This window comes from Macrobrachium nipponense, chromosome 6 (assembly GCF_015104395.2).
Source record: "Macrobrachium nipponense isolate FS-2020 chromosome 6, ASM1510439v2, whole genome shotgun sequence".
In the NCBI taxonomy this organism is placed as follows: Eukaryota; Metazoa; Arthropoda; class Malacostraca; order Decapoda; family Palaemonidae; genus Macrobrachium; species Macrobrachium nipponense.
The window spans coordinates 20,014,998-20,030,961 of NC_061108.1; the positions used below are offsets into that span (position 1 = coordinate 20,014,998).

A 15,964-nucleotide genomic window follows, 5' to 3' on the forward strand; every position below is an offset into this window, starting at 1 on the left:
TACCACAAAGCAAAGTCGTTCCAAAAACACAGAATGTCAGTGTGAATGCGTTGGAGAGCAACACAGTAGCAGGTGATGGATCAGTGGCTTATTCAGCTTTAACAAAATTCTTCGAAAAACTCCCTTAGATTTTTATTTTTCCTTCAAGTTACATCGGCATTCGTATGAACACATGTTGCGCATGCGCATATATGTGTGTGGGTTAATTTCAGTGTATGTAAGGATAAAAACGATTACACACGAATATACATATTTACAATATATCTGCATATATATATGTATATGTATATATGCACATATATATGTAGTTTTGTAACGTCTGTTAAGACTGACAAACATTGCAAGTATTGTATCTCTCCAGTAAATGATTGTATCATGGAAAATATTTCCAGTCGAAAATCCTTTTCAAAAGAAATGATCGAGTGCCAAAAAAATAACCCAACTGTTAAACCGAGGGGTAAAAACACCAATTGCACGAAGGATAACAAGACCATTTGTAAATGGGACTGAACCCACCCATAAGCCAAAGAACAGAGGGATCCTCCTAGTATGGTGCTCTCGCCATGGGTAAATAGACAATTAAAAGAGGTGCATCGATGATAAAGATGAAAAACAATAACAGCATGGATGAAAGTTGCAGTTGCGTTCAAAAAGGGGAGAAAGGAAAAAAAAATATACATATATTATATCCTGATCGTACGCAACACATCTTTGAATACACTGATAAATACAATGGGCTAAAATTGATCGAGAAATGATTCATCATAACCTACAGAAAATAAAAAAGGAAAGAGGTTTGTTTATCTACATGAACGAATTGGAAGAAAAGAACTTATCGGATGCAAAACACGAAAAGGTGAAAACAAGAAAAACTTGCACAAGTGTGTTAGTGAGTTTTATGGAAGAAGGACGACATAACATGACTGCTATATTATGTTATGTTATGTTATGTTATGTTATATGGAGTCTTGTAGCTTTACGTGTGCCCTGAACGGTTAGTCGTGAGAATGATGCCATGGCCCTAAAATTACATTACCGTACTGCTTTACAAAATTAGCATGTCAATGTTGTTAGTTATTTCATAACAAAATTACTGAAGGGAAGATAATGAGGATGTGAGTGTGCACATATGTGAAATAAATATGCATACTTATATGTGAGTATATATATGTATGTATACATAATTATATATCTATGTATATATATATAATATATATAATATATATATATCTATATATAAGTATGCATACACATTTCATAATGAAATTTTCCAAAGAAACAGAATGAACCTATGATAAATAAAAGAAGGGGAAAAAGCGAAAGACCCAAAAGAAAAATGAAAAAAGTGCGTCACATGTTAATCCAGTCGCCAGTGGCACTGTATGAAAAGGGATGAAAATAAAAGCAATATATGTATATATATATATAAAATACGATTTTTTTAAGTCTCTCATTGACCACACAACTGACTCGAGACGATCCAGTCCTCGTCGCTATGAATTCCAAAATAGATATTTATAAATTCACGAACAGAGTCGTCGATCTAAGCTTATAAGAGTGTTCTTTTATATTTTATGTTTCTTTTCCAAGAGAAAAAAAACTTTACACACAAGAAAAAAAATTACAAGTACATTACCAAGTTACTCCATATTAACGTTACCTCCTCGACTGTCATTCATATTTTTTTTTACACAAGTTCCACTTAACTATATATATATGTACACAGCTCGTTTCCAATCCTTTCTTCAGAATCATTTAACTGTACAAGTCCAAATCGTGAAAGCCAAATGCATTATTGCGCATTATTAGGATAATACATATGCATAAGATTATGTACATGCTTGCATACGTACCTTATCTATGCATACATATGCACATCTGAATACATATGCATGTACTCGTGTTTTCCGGATATATACACATATGGATTGCATATCTGTATTATCGATTCTTTAAACAGATGATCATACGTTAACGTAACAGGCTTCGATATGTTCGCAAACGATCTCTTTCGGGGCTGGATTTGATTGCCTGGTTTCTCTCTATAAACTGGGTAATATATAATGAAGGATATAATGAAGAATATAATGAAGGATTAACGAACACAGGATATAAAGGATTATGTTAATACGTCTCGAATTAAGATATTACCACATCAGATATGAGTGTCTGTACTGACGTCTATTTATGTCCACTTTGCTCCTGATACGTATCTTGCCATGTCTTCAATATCATTATCCTTATCACTAAGGAACGCGTGAATTTCTCTATTAATAAGCATAATGATAAATACCATGCCAATAATAACATAAATCAAAAGAAATGATGATAACTGTCATCGACTTTCTCATTTTTATAACTTTCGTCAATTTATGAAATTTATAATCTTTTCAAGCACTATATCATTAATATATTTTTATAATTATTATTAATATTATTGCTCTTTGTTGTTGATGCTTTCGATATTATTTTTGCTTTGTTCGAAGACCATGTTTGCTAAACACTGCATAAGAGAAGTTCAACCGTCAAAATAAAAACCTTTTGGTATCATAGACACGCGATTTTTCAGATTTTGAAATATTCTTCAATAGAAATCACCCAGTCAATGTGACAATGAACGAAGGACTTATCAACATGTATGCATTATCACTGCCAGATTTCAGAATGAAAGAGTTGTTTTAACGTTGCACCAAATATTTTGAAAGCATATTCTATGCTTCGTTTCTACATAAAAAAAAAATTGTTAAGTTTTCTTATGGATTTTTCTTTGTCAAGACTAGCTTTGCTTCACCGGAACATAACAAAAGGAAATTTTTCAGGATATTTCAGTTCGTTTAGTTCTTTACGTAGAACAAAAATATTGCCCAGATTTGTAGCTTTTTTTTGCCGTTTGTTATTGCGTTGTTCGAAATTAACGAACTGAATTTGGAAAACGCAAAAGTTCAAACTGAAAGTCTAGTCAATGTTACAATCATGTCATCATTCTTCACTCCTTAATCTTTTACATAATATCTTACTTATTTTCGAAATGTAACGCATATTTTACAGATGCAAGTAAAATCGAAACAAAGTAAACCTGTGTGCATTGATTTTCGATAACGAAATCCTAAAGTTCTCCATTCTTTCCGTTTGTTTAAGTGAGAAATATATATGTATATATATGTATATATGTATATGTATATATATACATATACTTCCCACTCGAAATCATTTATATGGATTGGTACGCATTAGGCACAATATGTATCTATCTTGTCACTTGCTTCTGCCACCAAGGAACACCCTTTTTGATATTGATGCCAACTAGACATCCACTGATGTTATGAGGTCCCAGAGTCACACGATAGGGACTGAAGCACAGTTTCACTATTGGTGGTCTCTTTCAAAGCCTTCGGGTACTCGAACTTGGTCCAGTGTCTAAAACTCTATCTCTCTCTCGCTCTCTCTCTCTCTCTCTCTCTCTCTCTCTCTCTCTCTCTCCTGTCTTTATCCACCTTCAAAACAGTACATCAGTTGCATCGTTGAATGGACTCAAAAGCACTTCTTAAACTGCCTGCAGAGTTACAACCTTCGACGTCGCGAGAGCTTGCTACGCGTAGTACTTCATTTGCGTTCCTATAAGGCGCGCAAGCTCGCACCCGTTCCTAAAAGGCGCGCAAGCTCGCACCCGTTCCTATAAGGCGCGCAAGCTCGCACCTACTGCAATCGAGTCCAGTATTGGGCGTTCATGTCGTGGTGCTGACCGGGCACCGCCACAGGCACTGACACACCGGGTGAAAGAAGACCTGCAATTTCAAATTCAAATTTAGATACGAGACAAATTGAAAAAAAAAAAAAACATCTAGTCATAAACAACACAGAGAATAACTACTTTTAAAGAACTGCTTATAAAGAGCAACCATTTAATGCTACTCATATTGGAAACTCATTCGACCCTCTGTCTGTTATATAATCCAGTTAGTAAATTGAAATTAGTATTGATTGGAATTGATTGGTTAAATAGAGCAATGACCCTCAAACCAACCTTTCGTATCTGCTATAATTAATTGGTTAAATGCAGAAGTGACCATCAAACGATCCTTTCAAAAGACAACTCAACACTGGCTATACTTGACACTTTCAAAAAGACGAAGGGAAGCTTACCGGCTTGTGAATTAGGTGGTGTAGGCGTGTTGTACTCGTGGGGGGCGTGGGGGTTCTGGTGAGGGTGGTGCGAAGCCGGGTGATAAAGCATGGGCGGGCAAGTGGGTGAGGCGCGGGCGTGGGTGTACAAGGAGTCGTAAGACCGACTCATGTAAGGGTTGTGGGCGTTGTGAGAATGGTCTCGACCCAGTCCCACGCCCGTTGTCCCCGCGGGATGAACGACGGTGGGTGGCTGCTGCTGGGGTAAGCAGTTAGGGCTGGAGGCGACCACGCCCACGCCTGGCCCTACGCCCACGCTCGATGCCATGCCAAATCCGCCTCCGCCTGCCATAGACCTGAGAGTCGATGGGGCAAATCAGAAAAAGAAATGGATTATCAAAACGACCTTTCCTTTACGGAATGAAGAAAAGACGCTAAAAAAGGACGATGAAGTTTGAAATCAATCATTGCATCATGAAATTCACGTTATTACTACTCATAAGCGCGCAGGGGCTCACCCATAAGTGTCGGCGACGGACATGGGCGGTGGAGGCAGCGGGGTATACATAGGCGAGGGCGTGAAGTTGTTGATGATTCTCGTGGGCGAAGAGGGAGCGACGCCCTCAGCCGCCCTCCGTTGGTTCCGGAGCTTCTCCTCTCTCCTCCACTTGGCTCTTCGGTTGCTGAACCACACCTGAGGAAGAAGAACGAGAATGACTGCTGCGACTGTTGAGGCAAGTGGGTCTTTAACCCTTGATCCTTTGACTTCACCCCTTTGTCTTTATCTCTGCTCTCAGCTCGAGATCTGATAACACCACTGCAAATCAATTGGGCTTATTCTGAATCCTGGCTTAGAAGGTTAGTTTTGTGTTGGTTATATTTCATAATTCTTCTGCTACCTTTATCTGGAAATACATATGTTGGCTTGAAAAGTAAGAAGGGGATTATATATTTGACAAGAACTCAAAGAGAAACTGCACGAAATTGTAATTGTCATTTAATCTAACTTAGGGCAAACATAAAAAAGAATAGTTACATTTGCCACAAATAATCCAGTGTATCATGGTTAGCGTGAACTCATGTCCCTGTAATAAAATCAACTACAGTTATGAATATATGTTATTTTCGAGAGAGAGAGAGAGAGAGAGAGAGAGAGAGAGAGAGAGAGAGAGAGAGAGAGAGAGAAGAATCTTTTTCTTACCTGAATCCTAGCTTCCGGCAGGCCTATCTTTGCAGCCAGTCTCTCGCGGGCAAACACGTCGGGGTAATGAGTTCTCTCAAACTCTGAAAATAGAAATCAGAAATATTGCAAATTAGCGCTTATATAAATCACAAAGTCATTTTTAAGATCATATAAAGAATCTGCCTTAAGTAATAATAAAGTTTAATTGCATAGCCTGAGAAAGCACACATAAAAACTTACGCTTTACCTGTCTAAAAGTAACGAGAATTTCTTTGAAGGAATATTAGCCAGTCACAGTTATACATAGTTAATGACTACAATCCAGGAGAGTACCATTGTATGAATGATTGCCTATTATGATAGCTCTTGAAAAATCATTATTGTGAAAAGGTTACTCATCTATTCACACACACACACACGCACACACACACATAATTATATATATATATATATATATATATATATATATATATATATAATATATGTAATAAATATAAAAAATATAATAAATATATATATTATAATGTATATTATAATATACATACATATATACATATACATATGAATCCCAACAACAAATAAATGAAGATACCCTTTCTTCCATAGTGGGATTCAAACCCACACAAGATAGAGACAGTGAAATTACAACTGAGGGTTCGAATCCCACTACGAGATAGAGGGGGATTGTCATCTGGGTTCAAGGCTTCTAGTGATAAGCTTATCAACAATGCGTGATCCGACCCCCAGCTTACTCACGGCAAGTGCAAGATTCCCCCCCGCCCCACGCATGAGTTGTAAACATATTATTCCTAACTTTTAACGTAAATTAAAACGTGCTAAAATTTACGGTCACATAGAGCCTTATTTCACAAACGATAATGAAAATTGAAAATAAATACGCTATATTTTATTGGAAATAATATTTCTATACTGTTTATCACGTACATTATTCATTTTTTTACATTTTCATTCTAATAAATAAATCATAAATATCCTATCCTAAAATTTCTGTATTTCTAACTCAACGAGAAGCACCTTTTTCAGACCATTTTAGGCTCTTCCATAGACCTTTCCTACCCTTCAATAAGAACAACAGCAACATCAACAAAGTAGTTTGTAGCCGAATCAGCGAAAAATATGAGACAATCAACCTGTCACTGTTACAAGCTAACGTGCCCTGATGCCCACCAGGATGTTGTCGCGTTTGGAATATTAATACCTTTAAAAAAATATATATACTCTTTTTGAGGTCACTCATTTATTTTTGTTCCAAACTATCTCTTATCATTATAAAATAAAAGGAAACCTTGATAGAAGCTGTCAGTCCTAAACTATCATTGGGTTTTATCATTATATTTCGGTAAAGTTTACTTTGGTTTTAGAACATTTCTCTTCATGTTCCCAGAAAACTGATACTTGATTTATTACAGCTCCGTCACTTTTTTCTTCACTTCAATGCTACTTTTATTCTTATCGCGTCATATCAGTTATCATTTCTAGCTTTGATGACTTTTGTGTATTTTGGCCGGTTTATGAGATAGTGATACATAACTAGCAGGCGGCGATTTTTTTCTCTGTTATTTTCTTTGTTTTAATGTTCTCAGACTTTCAAAGCGTTTCACTGTCGTTCCTGTGTATTTTGTCTTCTCATTCTTAGTAGGCCCTATGATGTCTTCGTTTTTTTCACGCACGTGTTTATCCTTCATTTTCCTTATTCCTCTAGACTTTTTTCTTTTATTCTCAGGTTTCATGCTTCTCCCATATTTTGTTTGTTTGGTCATTTCGTCGTTCCTTCGATGGTTTGTCACTCAGTTATCTATGAGAGTTGCTTCTTTTCGTTTGCCATGTTGACCTGCCCTTCTAGTTCATTGTTTGTTCGTGAAGATTCCTGGCCTCTATTTGGTTACCTTCCTATCATCAAACATTAACCTAAGAGATCATATGTTTTATTTTGTTGGATGGCCAGTGTCTCTGGATAATGTGACAACCATTAAAGAGATTTGTAATTTTTATGAATTTCATGGAAAGATTTACTTTGTGCTAAACAACGAACAGCTTATTAGATTTTCGGTGTATCTTAGATGATTTCATTGCTCACGTGTTGAAAAAACCAACGGCGTAGTCTGATTCAAGTTTGGTTAACGAAAATCTACAGTAATGATGCATAAGGTTTCGTTCTTGAGTCTAGATTTTAGAAGCCACCCCGCACAATGGTTCCTTCGTCACAAAATTTCTATTCATGTCCTTCACAAAATATAATAACGTTTCGTCAGTCAAGAATCCTACCTTTAATTGAAATTCCGCAGCCATGGGCAAGTAATGTTTTAATACACCATCATGATTACACTTCGCATTTGGATGACTATGCTGTTTGCTTACTGGTAGGATTGCCATCTTTTACTGCCTTCTCTTTCTTATAATTCATATTTGCAGGTGATATTTTTTCGCTACGTATTTACATATTCTACATTTTAATTTCCTATTGTTTTATTGACATTTTACCTTACAACTTCTCAAATATTCCATATTGACCATGCATTGTTACTAAACTCTCCAGCGATTTACCTTCAATTCCTTACATTTTTTTCTCACATTTTACCTTGCTAAGCTTAATTCGAGAATGTCTACCCTGCGTTTCTTTCTTCTTCCTTTTCCACGCCATTCTTACTAAACTGTATATATTTTACCTTCACACTTTAATTCCGCCACATTCACAACCATTTGTCTCTTAGGATTTTCAGTTCTAGCTTTGGTAACTCTTACACGCAACCAAGTCAGCCTCACCTTTTTCCAAGCTGTCAATCTGATCGTTGGTGAAGGAGGTCCTGTTTCTCTGGAGTTTCCTCTTCAGGTGAAGCCTCGCCTGGTCTTCGCTGTTGCTGTTTTCACTGCTGCCGGCGTTGCTGTCTTCGCTTAGTTCACCGGCGTCACCTGCGGTCAAAGAATGGACAATTAAGACTTTGAAAGTACCGAGAAAGTTACCGTGAGAACAGACTTTGGGAACCAAAAGAAAATCAAAAGGATATATTTTTAATGGGAAATGAACTAAATGAATAATGAATGTCTCTCCTAAATTAATAATCAACAAATGAGAATGCTAAATGCTGTATCATGGAGTGAGGGAAATAAAATTCCGTGTTATAATGGGTTAGGATTTAAATGACGAATATGACAGAAGCCTCAGAATAAACAGAACAAGTGCACCCAATGGAGAGCATATCTTCAAAATCAACAACCAACTACGAAGCATTTAGCTTACGAAAACGTGCATCTTTGTGTGTTAACTGATTACTTCAAAAAGGGATGAACGAAATTCGGTGAAACTTGGAAGAAATACTCCTTTTGTAACTTTCTCAAGATTATCAACTTTCGAGAGAAATCGGATCAAAAGTGAGATGATTTCCTTTGCAGCAAATAGTCAATTCTTCTGAGCTGATTACCCCTAAAAAGCATCTAAAGAGAGACCAAGGAAAATATCTATCAAGTTTCATCCAATTTTGTTAGGCTGTTCTTGAGAGGAAGGGGAGCTAGTTTCATTTTAGCAAGTGTCTCGTGGACTTTCGAACCTGGCCGTGCACTTGTTAACTGATAAGGACAGATAGGGCTTACAATGTGTAAGTAAACGAACTCTCTTACATGAAACAGTAACTGACCAAATCCCCAGTTGCTAAATGAATGAAGAGAAAATCTAAAATCGGTGAGATGGCAGACAAAGGACAATAATTGTCCTTTTTTTCGCGGAGGGAAGAAGCTGACGCCACAGGAGCTATATATGCAAATAAAGTATAGATGACAGAATATGTAAACCGAGTAATAAGCGTGGTAAACGAGCGAAGCACCGCTACTCTCAGGATGACAAAGAGCAATATTAAGGAAGGAAGCCACGCCCCCTTTTGCGTTTCATTCACACTTTATTATGACATGATGCCGGAAACTGCCAGATGCGGGATGACTCCGCCACCTCAGCCGCCCGACGTCACCCTCTACGGACACATCCGATGCGGTTTCGTTAATAATTTTGACGGCGCGGAATTTCGCCCAAAATGGGAGAATTAGACTCGATTTATCACATCAATTTGACAACCGGGTTTTTTCTCTCTCTCCCGTCCAGATATGTAAATGAATCGTGAACTGGAATGGGAATGGAGACATAAAACAGCGGAGGTAAAATGGTAACTGGCATCTCTCATATGGAGATAAGACGTACATATTCCCAACGTGGCCAGTCAGGCAGAAGGCGCAGATAAGTCCAGATGCTTTCGGGAGAAGGGCGAATGGAAGATGATGATAGTGGAGAGGGGAGAGAAGGGGAATAGGCCCAAGCCAAGGAGGAAGAGAGGAATAGAGGGGAAATATTCCTGAGAATGGCAGATGAACACAACTTCAAGATTCTCGTAGATAACTGTCTGCTTGGAACTTGAAATGGAAGATAAAAGAGAATCTTTAAAGGAAATCCGTAAGAAAAGACAATAGTATCACCAAACATGGACTTGCTTTTGAGCTAAGATATAAATGAAATTCATTTGTAGTATATCAAAACACAAATGACACGAAAAGAATAATGAGTGATAATGGTAATTGTTCCCGTGAGTAAAAGACGGTAAACAATAAGAAACAAGGACTTTCAGACACTTTCGGAAATGGATTAGGCAGTTCCCTCAGAACCTTTAAGAATGCTTAAATGAAAAACCACAATTGATAGAGTTAAAGTGTCCTAAGAACTCATAGAGTGAACGCACATTAATGTCAAAAGAGTGTCATTGCTCCTTGGAAACACCAAAAGAAAGGAGAGAAATCAGAATTTTTCTTAAAAGAACAAAACCATAAAATTTAATGACCCTCAGGACATCATTCCTGTATATCGAGTTGTATGTTTACACACAGCTTATGCATTCAACATTACTAACTAAATTATATATATATATATATATATATATATATATATTATATATATATATATATATATATATATACTATATATATATATATATATATATTTCTGTGTGGTGTTATTCTTGTCAACATGTACATTTAAAATTTCACTTATTTTCCTTGTCACTTTTATTTTAAAGATTTTGGCTCTTTTGTTAACTTTCATCTTATAAATTTGTGTTTTCAATCTTAACGTGTTTCCTCTTAGCGAGATAACTGAAGATACACCTGGCTACCTCTTGCACACACACACACAGACACACACACACACACACACACATATATATATATATATTATAATTTTCCTATCAATTCAATGATTCTTAACGTGTATTTGTACTGAAGTTACGTTCTCGCACACATTAATTCGGCTGGAAATGAATTAATCTGACTGTTTTTAATTCATTATTGTAGATATCATCCAATCTATCGTTGCCTGCAGAAGCTATTTCAATTTTCCACAGTGGTTTTTCCATTTCATCATTATGTAGTGCTATAATCTCTTTAACTTTCCCAAATCCTTGCCTAAGCTATTAATACAACACCAACGACAACAACAACAGCAAGAAAGACAACGACGCCAAAACCAAAAACCATAACAATGTCATAACATGTTCTCGTGCAGACAATAGCTCCCATGACCGTTTCCAAGAAGCTTCCCTATTTTGCTCTCACCCAAGGCCTTGCTTTCACCGTACACTGACCAGCGAGAGCGAGATTATCCTGGACCTTACGAATGAACAGACATAAATCACGGCAGCCGCGCTTAGACAAAGTCGAGTCTGCCAAGGAGGGAATATTCATTTTGTTTCTCTCGTAGAGATTATTCAGCCGCAGTTGCATTTGCAATGCATGCTGCGATTGCGCTTTCCCGGTTCTCTCTTTTGCAAAAGAGGCGGCCGTTAATGTTTTGTGTTTATTAGTCGAGTAAGTTTTCACGAAAGTGGACTTCTTGCAACTCATGCAACCGCACAGTCGTGCTTGCGGGCAAGGGAAAATTTACTGTACTTGTATGGATTACAGATTCTGCATATGGTCGGTTTTGTCATCCCTACTTTAATGATGATGTTGATCTCATCGTCTCTTATGAAACTTTGGCTGTTAAACCACGCACTGGGGAACTGGCGGCCATCCGGCGTTTAAGACAGTGACATGACGAAGTTGTCATGGTTGGACAGCGAGACAGAGATCCACAAAATAAAAAAAGAGGTGAAATGTAAGTATCTAAAGGAGGAACTGGGAAAAACACCATGCTTGCATTAAGAAGTAACAGTTAGTGAAGTTGGACAGCAAGATTGAATAAGGGAAGTGGGGGGAAGGGAGATAAATAAAAATGCTAAATGTAGGTTGCAAATGGGAGCCGAAGGGACGCTGCAAACACCCTTTAGTAAAATGCCTACAGTGCAGAAAGTGAGGTGAACTGACGGCAGTAACCCCTTACGGAGATGATGATGATGATGCTGATAAAAATCTAGATAATTTCAATAAGCTAATCATAGTCCCAGATGAGACTATGATTAGATAAACACCAAACATTATATTGAGCTATCTAAAATAATAAAATCCGAGAGGCTCTGATCTTGCTTGTCTTTCCCCGGGTGACAGTAAGGGAGACATGACACAGCCACCCAACCCCTGCAAACCGGTTTGTCCTCCCCGGTAAGGGGTGGGCTAAGTAGGGGAACGGGAGGGTAGGGTAGGGGAGACATCTACCCTCCTCCTGCAAACCTGTTTGACAGCTCCGGGTGGGGAAGGGGTAGGTAGGGAATCGGGAAGGTAGGGGAGACAGCAGCGCCGGGTTCCAGCGCGCGCCAACAAGCTCGGATAATAAGAACGGTTATAAAAAAAACGGCATCAAAATTTACGAATGAAAATATCAACTACACAGAATGGAAAGCCATTGGTAGTCCCATTAATGAAAAGACATTAGCTAATGGTAAAGTCATCAAGCCATGTGATAACATGCAGCAATGAAAATACTACCTCAGAATGTAGCGAGAAATATAGAAATATTATTAAATACATCCTGCGTTGAAAAAAAAAAATACTTGAGGATAACGAAAAGGGATGATTCACTGAACGGTATGATATATATAAAAGATGATTGATTTGCGCGTTATATGAGCAATGCGAATATCGCACTCAAAGGAAAACAATAACTAGAGCAACAAAAATATAAACGGTGACAATCAAAGTCTAAATTATTATAACAACTTACAATCAGGTATAACCACATCTCCTGTAATCATGGTAACTGCAGATCACTGACCTTTCATTTTGTTGTTTTTCTCCAAACTATATATATATATATATATATATATATATATATATATATATATATATATATATATATATATATATATATATATATATATATATACATATAATCTATATATATGTATGTATGATATATATATATAGATATATATATATATATATATATATATATATATATATATATATATATATATATATTTTACTATAAGAGGGGATAAAATAAACCACTAGCAAACCATTAAGGTTCACGACACCTTTAAAAGATTTTTTTATATCAATTCCGTTGATATATTAGTTCACTTAATATTCGTATAACATCTGGAAGTATCTAATAAATGAAAGTCAATTATTTTTTTTATTTACCAGGATTACTGAACATTCGGATCTAGGTTATTGTAAGTTGTTATGATATGTTTAAATTATAATTGCTGCTCTGCTTTTTGTTGTTGTATATATATATATATATATATATATATATATATATATATATATATGCATATATATATATATATACTATATATATATATATATATATATATATATATATATATAAATATATATATTCTCCTTTGCCCTTTTCCTTGGAGGAAATATCAGAAGATATCAGAGTACAATGGAAACATAATTGACAAAGCGGTGTGCTTTTAAAGCATTCAAACCATCGATTATTTGGCATCTAATATAACTCATTTACACATCAGTGAAAATAAAAACATCATACCTATATCACGAGGTAATTTCCTGGCAGTAAAGACATTGTAATCAGTATAAAGAACCTCTGTTGTTGATAACTGTGAGAAAAATCGGGAGTTCTCATTCTGGACTGAAATTACTGTAATATTCATCATCAGTATTAAATGACCCAAGGGTAAAGAGTCCCTGTACAATAGAACCTGTAGTGATAACAGTTTATTTATATATTTTTTCCATTGAAAACTAGTCCGATACTTATTCATTCTTCAACAAAAACAGTACATATACTTGTTTGCACGAATTCACCCATATATCTTTATACAACCATATACATAAATAAGAAGTTCTAGTGAAGCACAAATATTCTCTAAATGAGCAGAATGACAAATAAACCGTACGAACATTCCCAGTATTTCTTTCCATACGTGCGTCGTATACGTATGATATCGGACACACATACAAGAGAAAAGACTTCAAGGGAAAACTTGTATTGGCTTCCGAGAAGCTGAAACAATGGAGACTCCGTCTACCCCTTCTTTTTACGGCCACCCCCCCCCCTCCCCGTACCACCCCACATCTCCCGATTCTAGCATCTTGGAGGTAGGGGGGATCGAGGGGGGGAGGGGTGAGGGGTGGCGGTCCCTGCCCTCAAGGAACTACCATCTACAAAACAGAAAGAAGAAAAAGCGGGAAAAGAAAGTTGGAAAAAAAAGATGCCAAAGAAAGCTCGCTTTCCCTCACTTTCTTCAATCTCCCACTCACTCTCTCTCTCTCTCTCATCATGAAATATATAGATGATGAGACTGAAGGTGATAGAGCATAAAAGAAAACGGAGATGGGGAGGGGGGGGGGCCAACCTTCCCTTGGAAGGGGGGACTAAAATTAACTCCTCAGCGTTTTTCTAATCTAGTAATAGAGGAGTCCCTGCCTTTGACTTTAATATTGGTAATTTAGTGACTTCTATCCCACTTCCCCTTCCATGGGGCATGGGTGGGGGTGATGGAGTAGGGGGTGGGTCGTGGAAATGGGGTTGGGGGGGTCCGTGCAATGGATCTTGGTCTCCGTGCGGAGAGAGCACAGAGGTGGGAATGGCTTTTGACTCCCGCCAATGGCTCTTTAGATAACAGGAGGCAAGGGGGGATAATAGGCCCTCTGTGAACCTATCATAAGGGTTGAAATGGACCGGAGGACACTTTATTGTCAACCCCATAACGGTGATCGAAATGTCCATTAGAAGGACATTTCCTCATTTTTCACGCCTATTATACTACAACTTTATATTTCTTAAGGTTTTCTAAAGTCTCGTGAATCACTCTTTCGACCTTAGAATATTTAGGGTTTTACCTTAACTTCATATATAATATATATATCTATATATACTACATATATAATATAAATTATTATTATATATTACTTATTGGCTATATATATATTATATATATATATATATATGTGTGTGTGTGTAAACCAGATCCTCTTATCCTTCAGGAGATATAAACAATTACAATAATCAGTCCAACAAAGTACAAGTAATGTCTGGAGCTGGGGGCAGGGAGCCTCATCGATGAAAACAATTCTCGTAAGCTCCCTTCGAGCTCGAGTGGGACTGGGAGGACCAAGGTAATTACTGCTGAGGTCACATCAGGTATAGACCTATGCCGAACGGCTCCCAAACGCAAGAAACAACCACACCGAGGAATACTTTGATTACCGCCACTGAAAATCTGTCTCAGGGACGCTGACCTCTTGGAGGAGTCTGTCAAGCCATGAGAGGTTCACTTGAAACCCTAGTACCAACACTCCTACAACGAACCTTACCCAATGTGGAAAAGGTGTTGTAATGGATAGGCTTTAAAATTCAGGTAGCACGAGAGAGGTGATGGCGAAGTGCATGAACTATTTATAACGCTGGACGAGCTGGTGCTAGGCTAAGCCTTCCATGTAGGTATACGATCAAATTGATTTTGAGAAAGTTTTGGATAGATTCGGCAGTTAAAAAGTGAATGTAGCGGTTGCCATCGTTTTTTTTTTAGTCTATTATACATCAGGAGAACTAGATCAGCTCATTGAATATATATATATATATATATATATATATATATATATATATACTATATATATATATATATATATATATACACACACACACATACACGTTTGTGCGTGCATGTGTGTGCCGTAGCTCTGCCATTAGCGGCAGAGCATTGCCTTTGTACTTTGTAAGATTCAAGTTTGTAAGATTCATGTGGCCTAGAAAAAGGACACAGTGCAAGAAGTTTTATTCTTGGAGAACTGCTGAAAAACAAAAGGCTGCCTTTTGGTACTATCCACTGTCAGTGAGAAAAAGACAATGTAATTTAGGATGAATGTCACCCCTTTTAAATTGATTAAGTGCATAGGCTGACGATAAAAAGGGAGCTTAACAAAAACTAATTAACATAAAGAAAGGCTAAAAAATAAAAAAACGATGAGAACATAATACACACAATGTAGTAATATAAGATTGAATCATAAGAAATTACAAATTCCTAGGGTGCAAATATTTGGTTAATACTCGAATCACTTAATCAACTTTGTGGACTCAAATATACACATTAAGGTAGACTTTTGGTGGAGTGAAGAAGACTGACTGAGGTTGAGGTCTGACGATGAAACATTGAAACCTATGACCAGATATGTTGTAAAGTGAGTTGCGCTAAGGTCGATTTTTCAACTCTTACCGCAACACATCACATGGAGCGCTCATCAGTAGCCGCG

At 37.0% G+C, this 15,964-nt stretch overlaps 1 protein-coding gene across 2 annotated transcripts in view; it reads right to left on the reverse strand.

Moving 5' to 3' along the window:
- Positions 1-1,224: 1,224 nt before the first annotated feature.
- The window catches only part of LOC135216878 (paired box protein Pax-6-like), a 192,448-nt gene continuing 177,708 nt past the window's right edge, over positions 1,225-15,964 (reverse strand). For both annotated transcript variants that reach the window (XM_064252399.1, XM_064252398.1), the window contains exons 8-12: positions 8,090-8,236; positions 5,324-5,406; positions 4,641-4,816; positions 4,144-4,478; positions 1,225-3,785 (exon numbers count right to left, since the gene is read on the reverse strand). In XM_064252399.1, the coding sequence (XP_064108469.1) occupies positions 3,697-3,785; positions 4,144-4,478; positions 4,641-4,816; positions 5,324-5,406; positions 8,090-8,236 (830 nt within the window). In that variant the 3' untranslated portion in view covers positions 1,225-3,696. The remainder of the gene's footprint in view (positions 3,786-4,143; positions 4,479-4,640; positions 4,817-5,323; positions 5,407-8,089; positions 8,237-15,964) is intronic.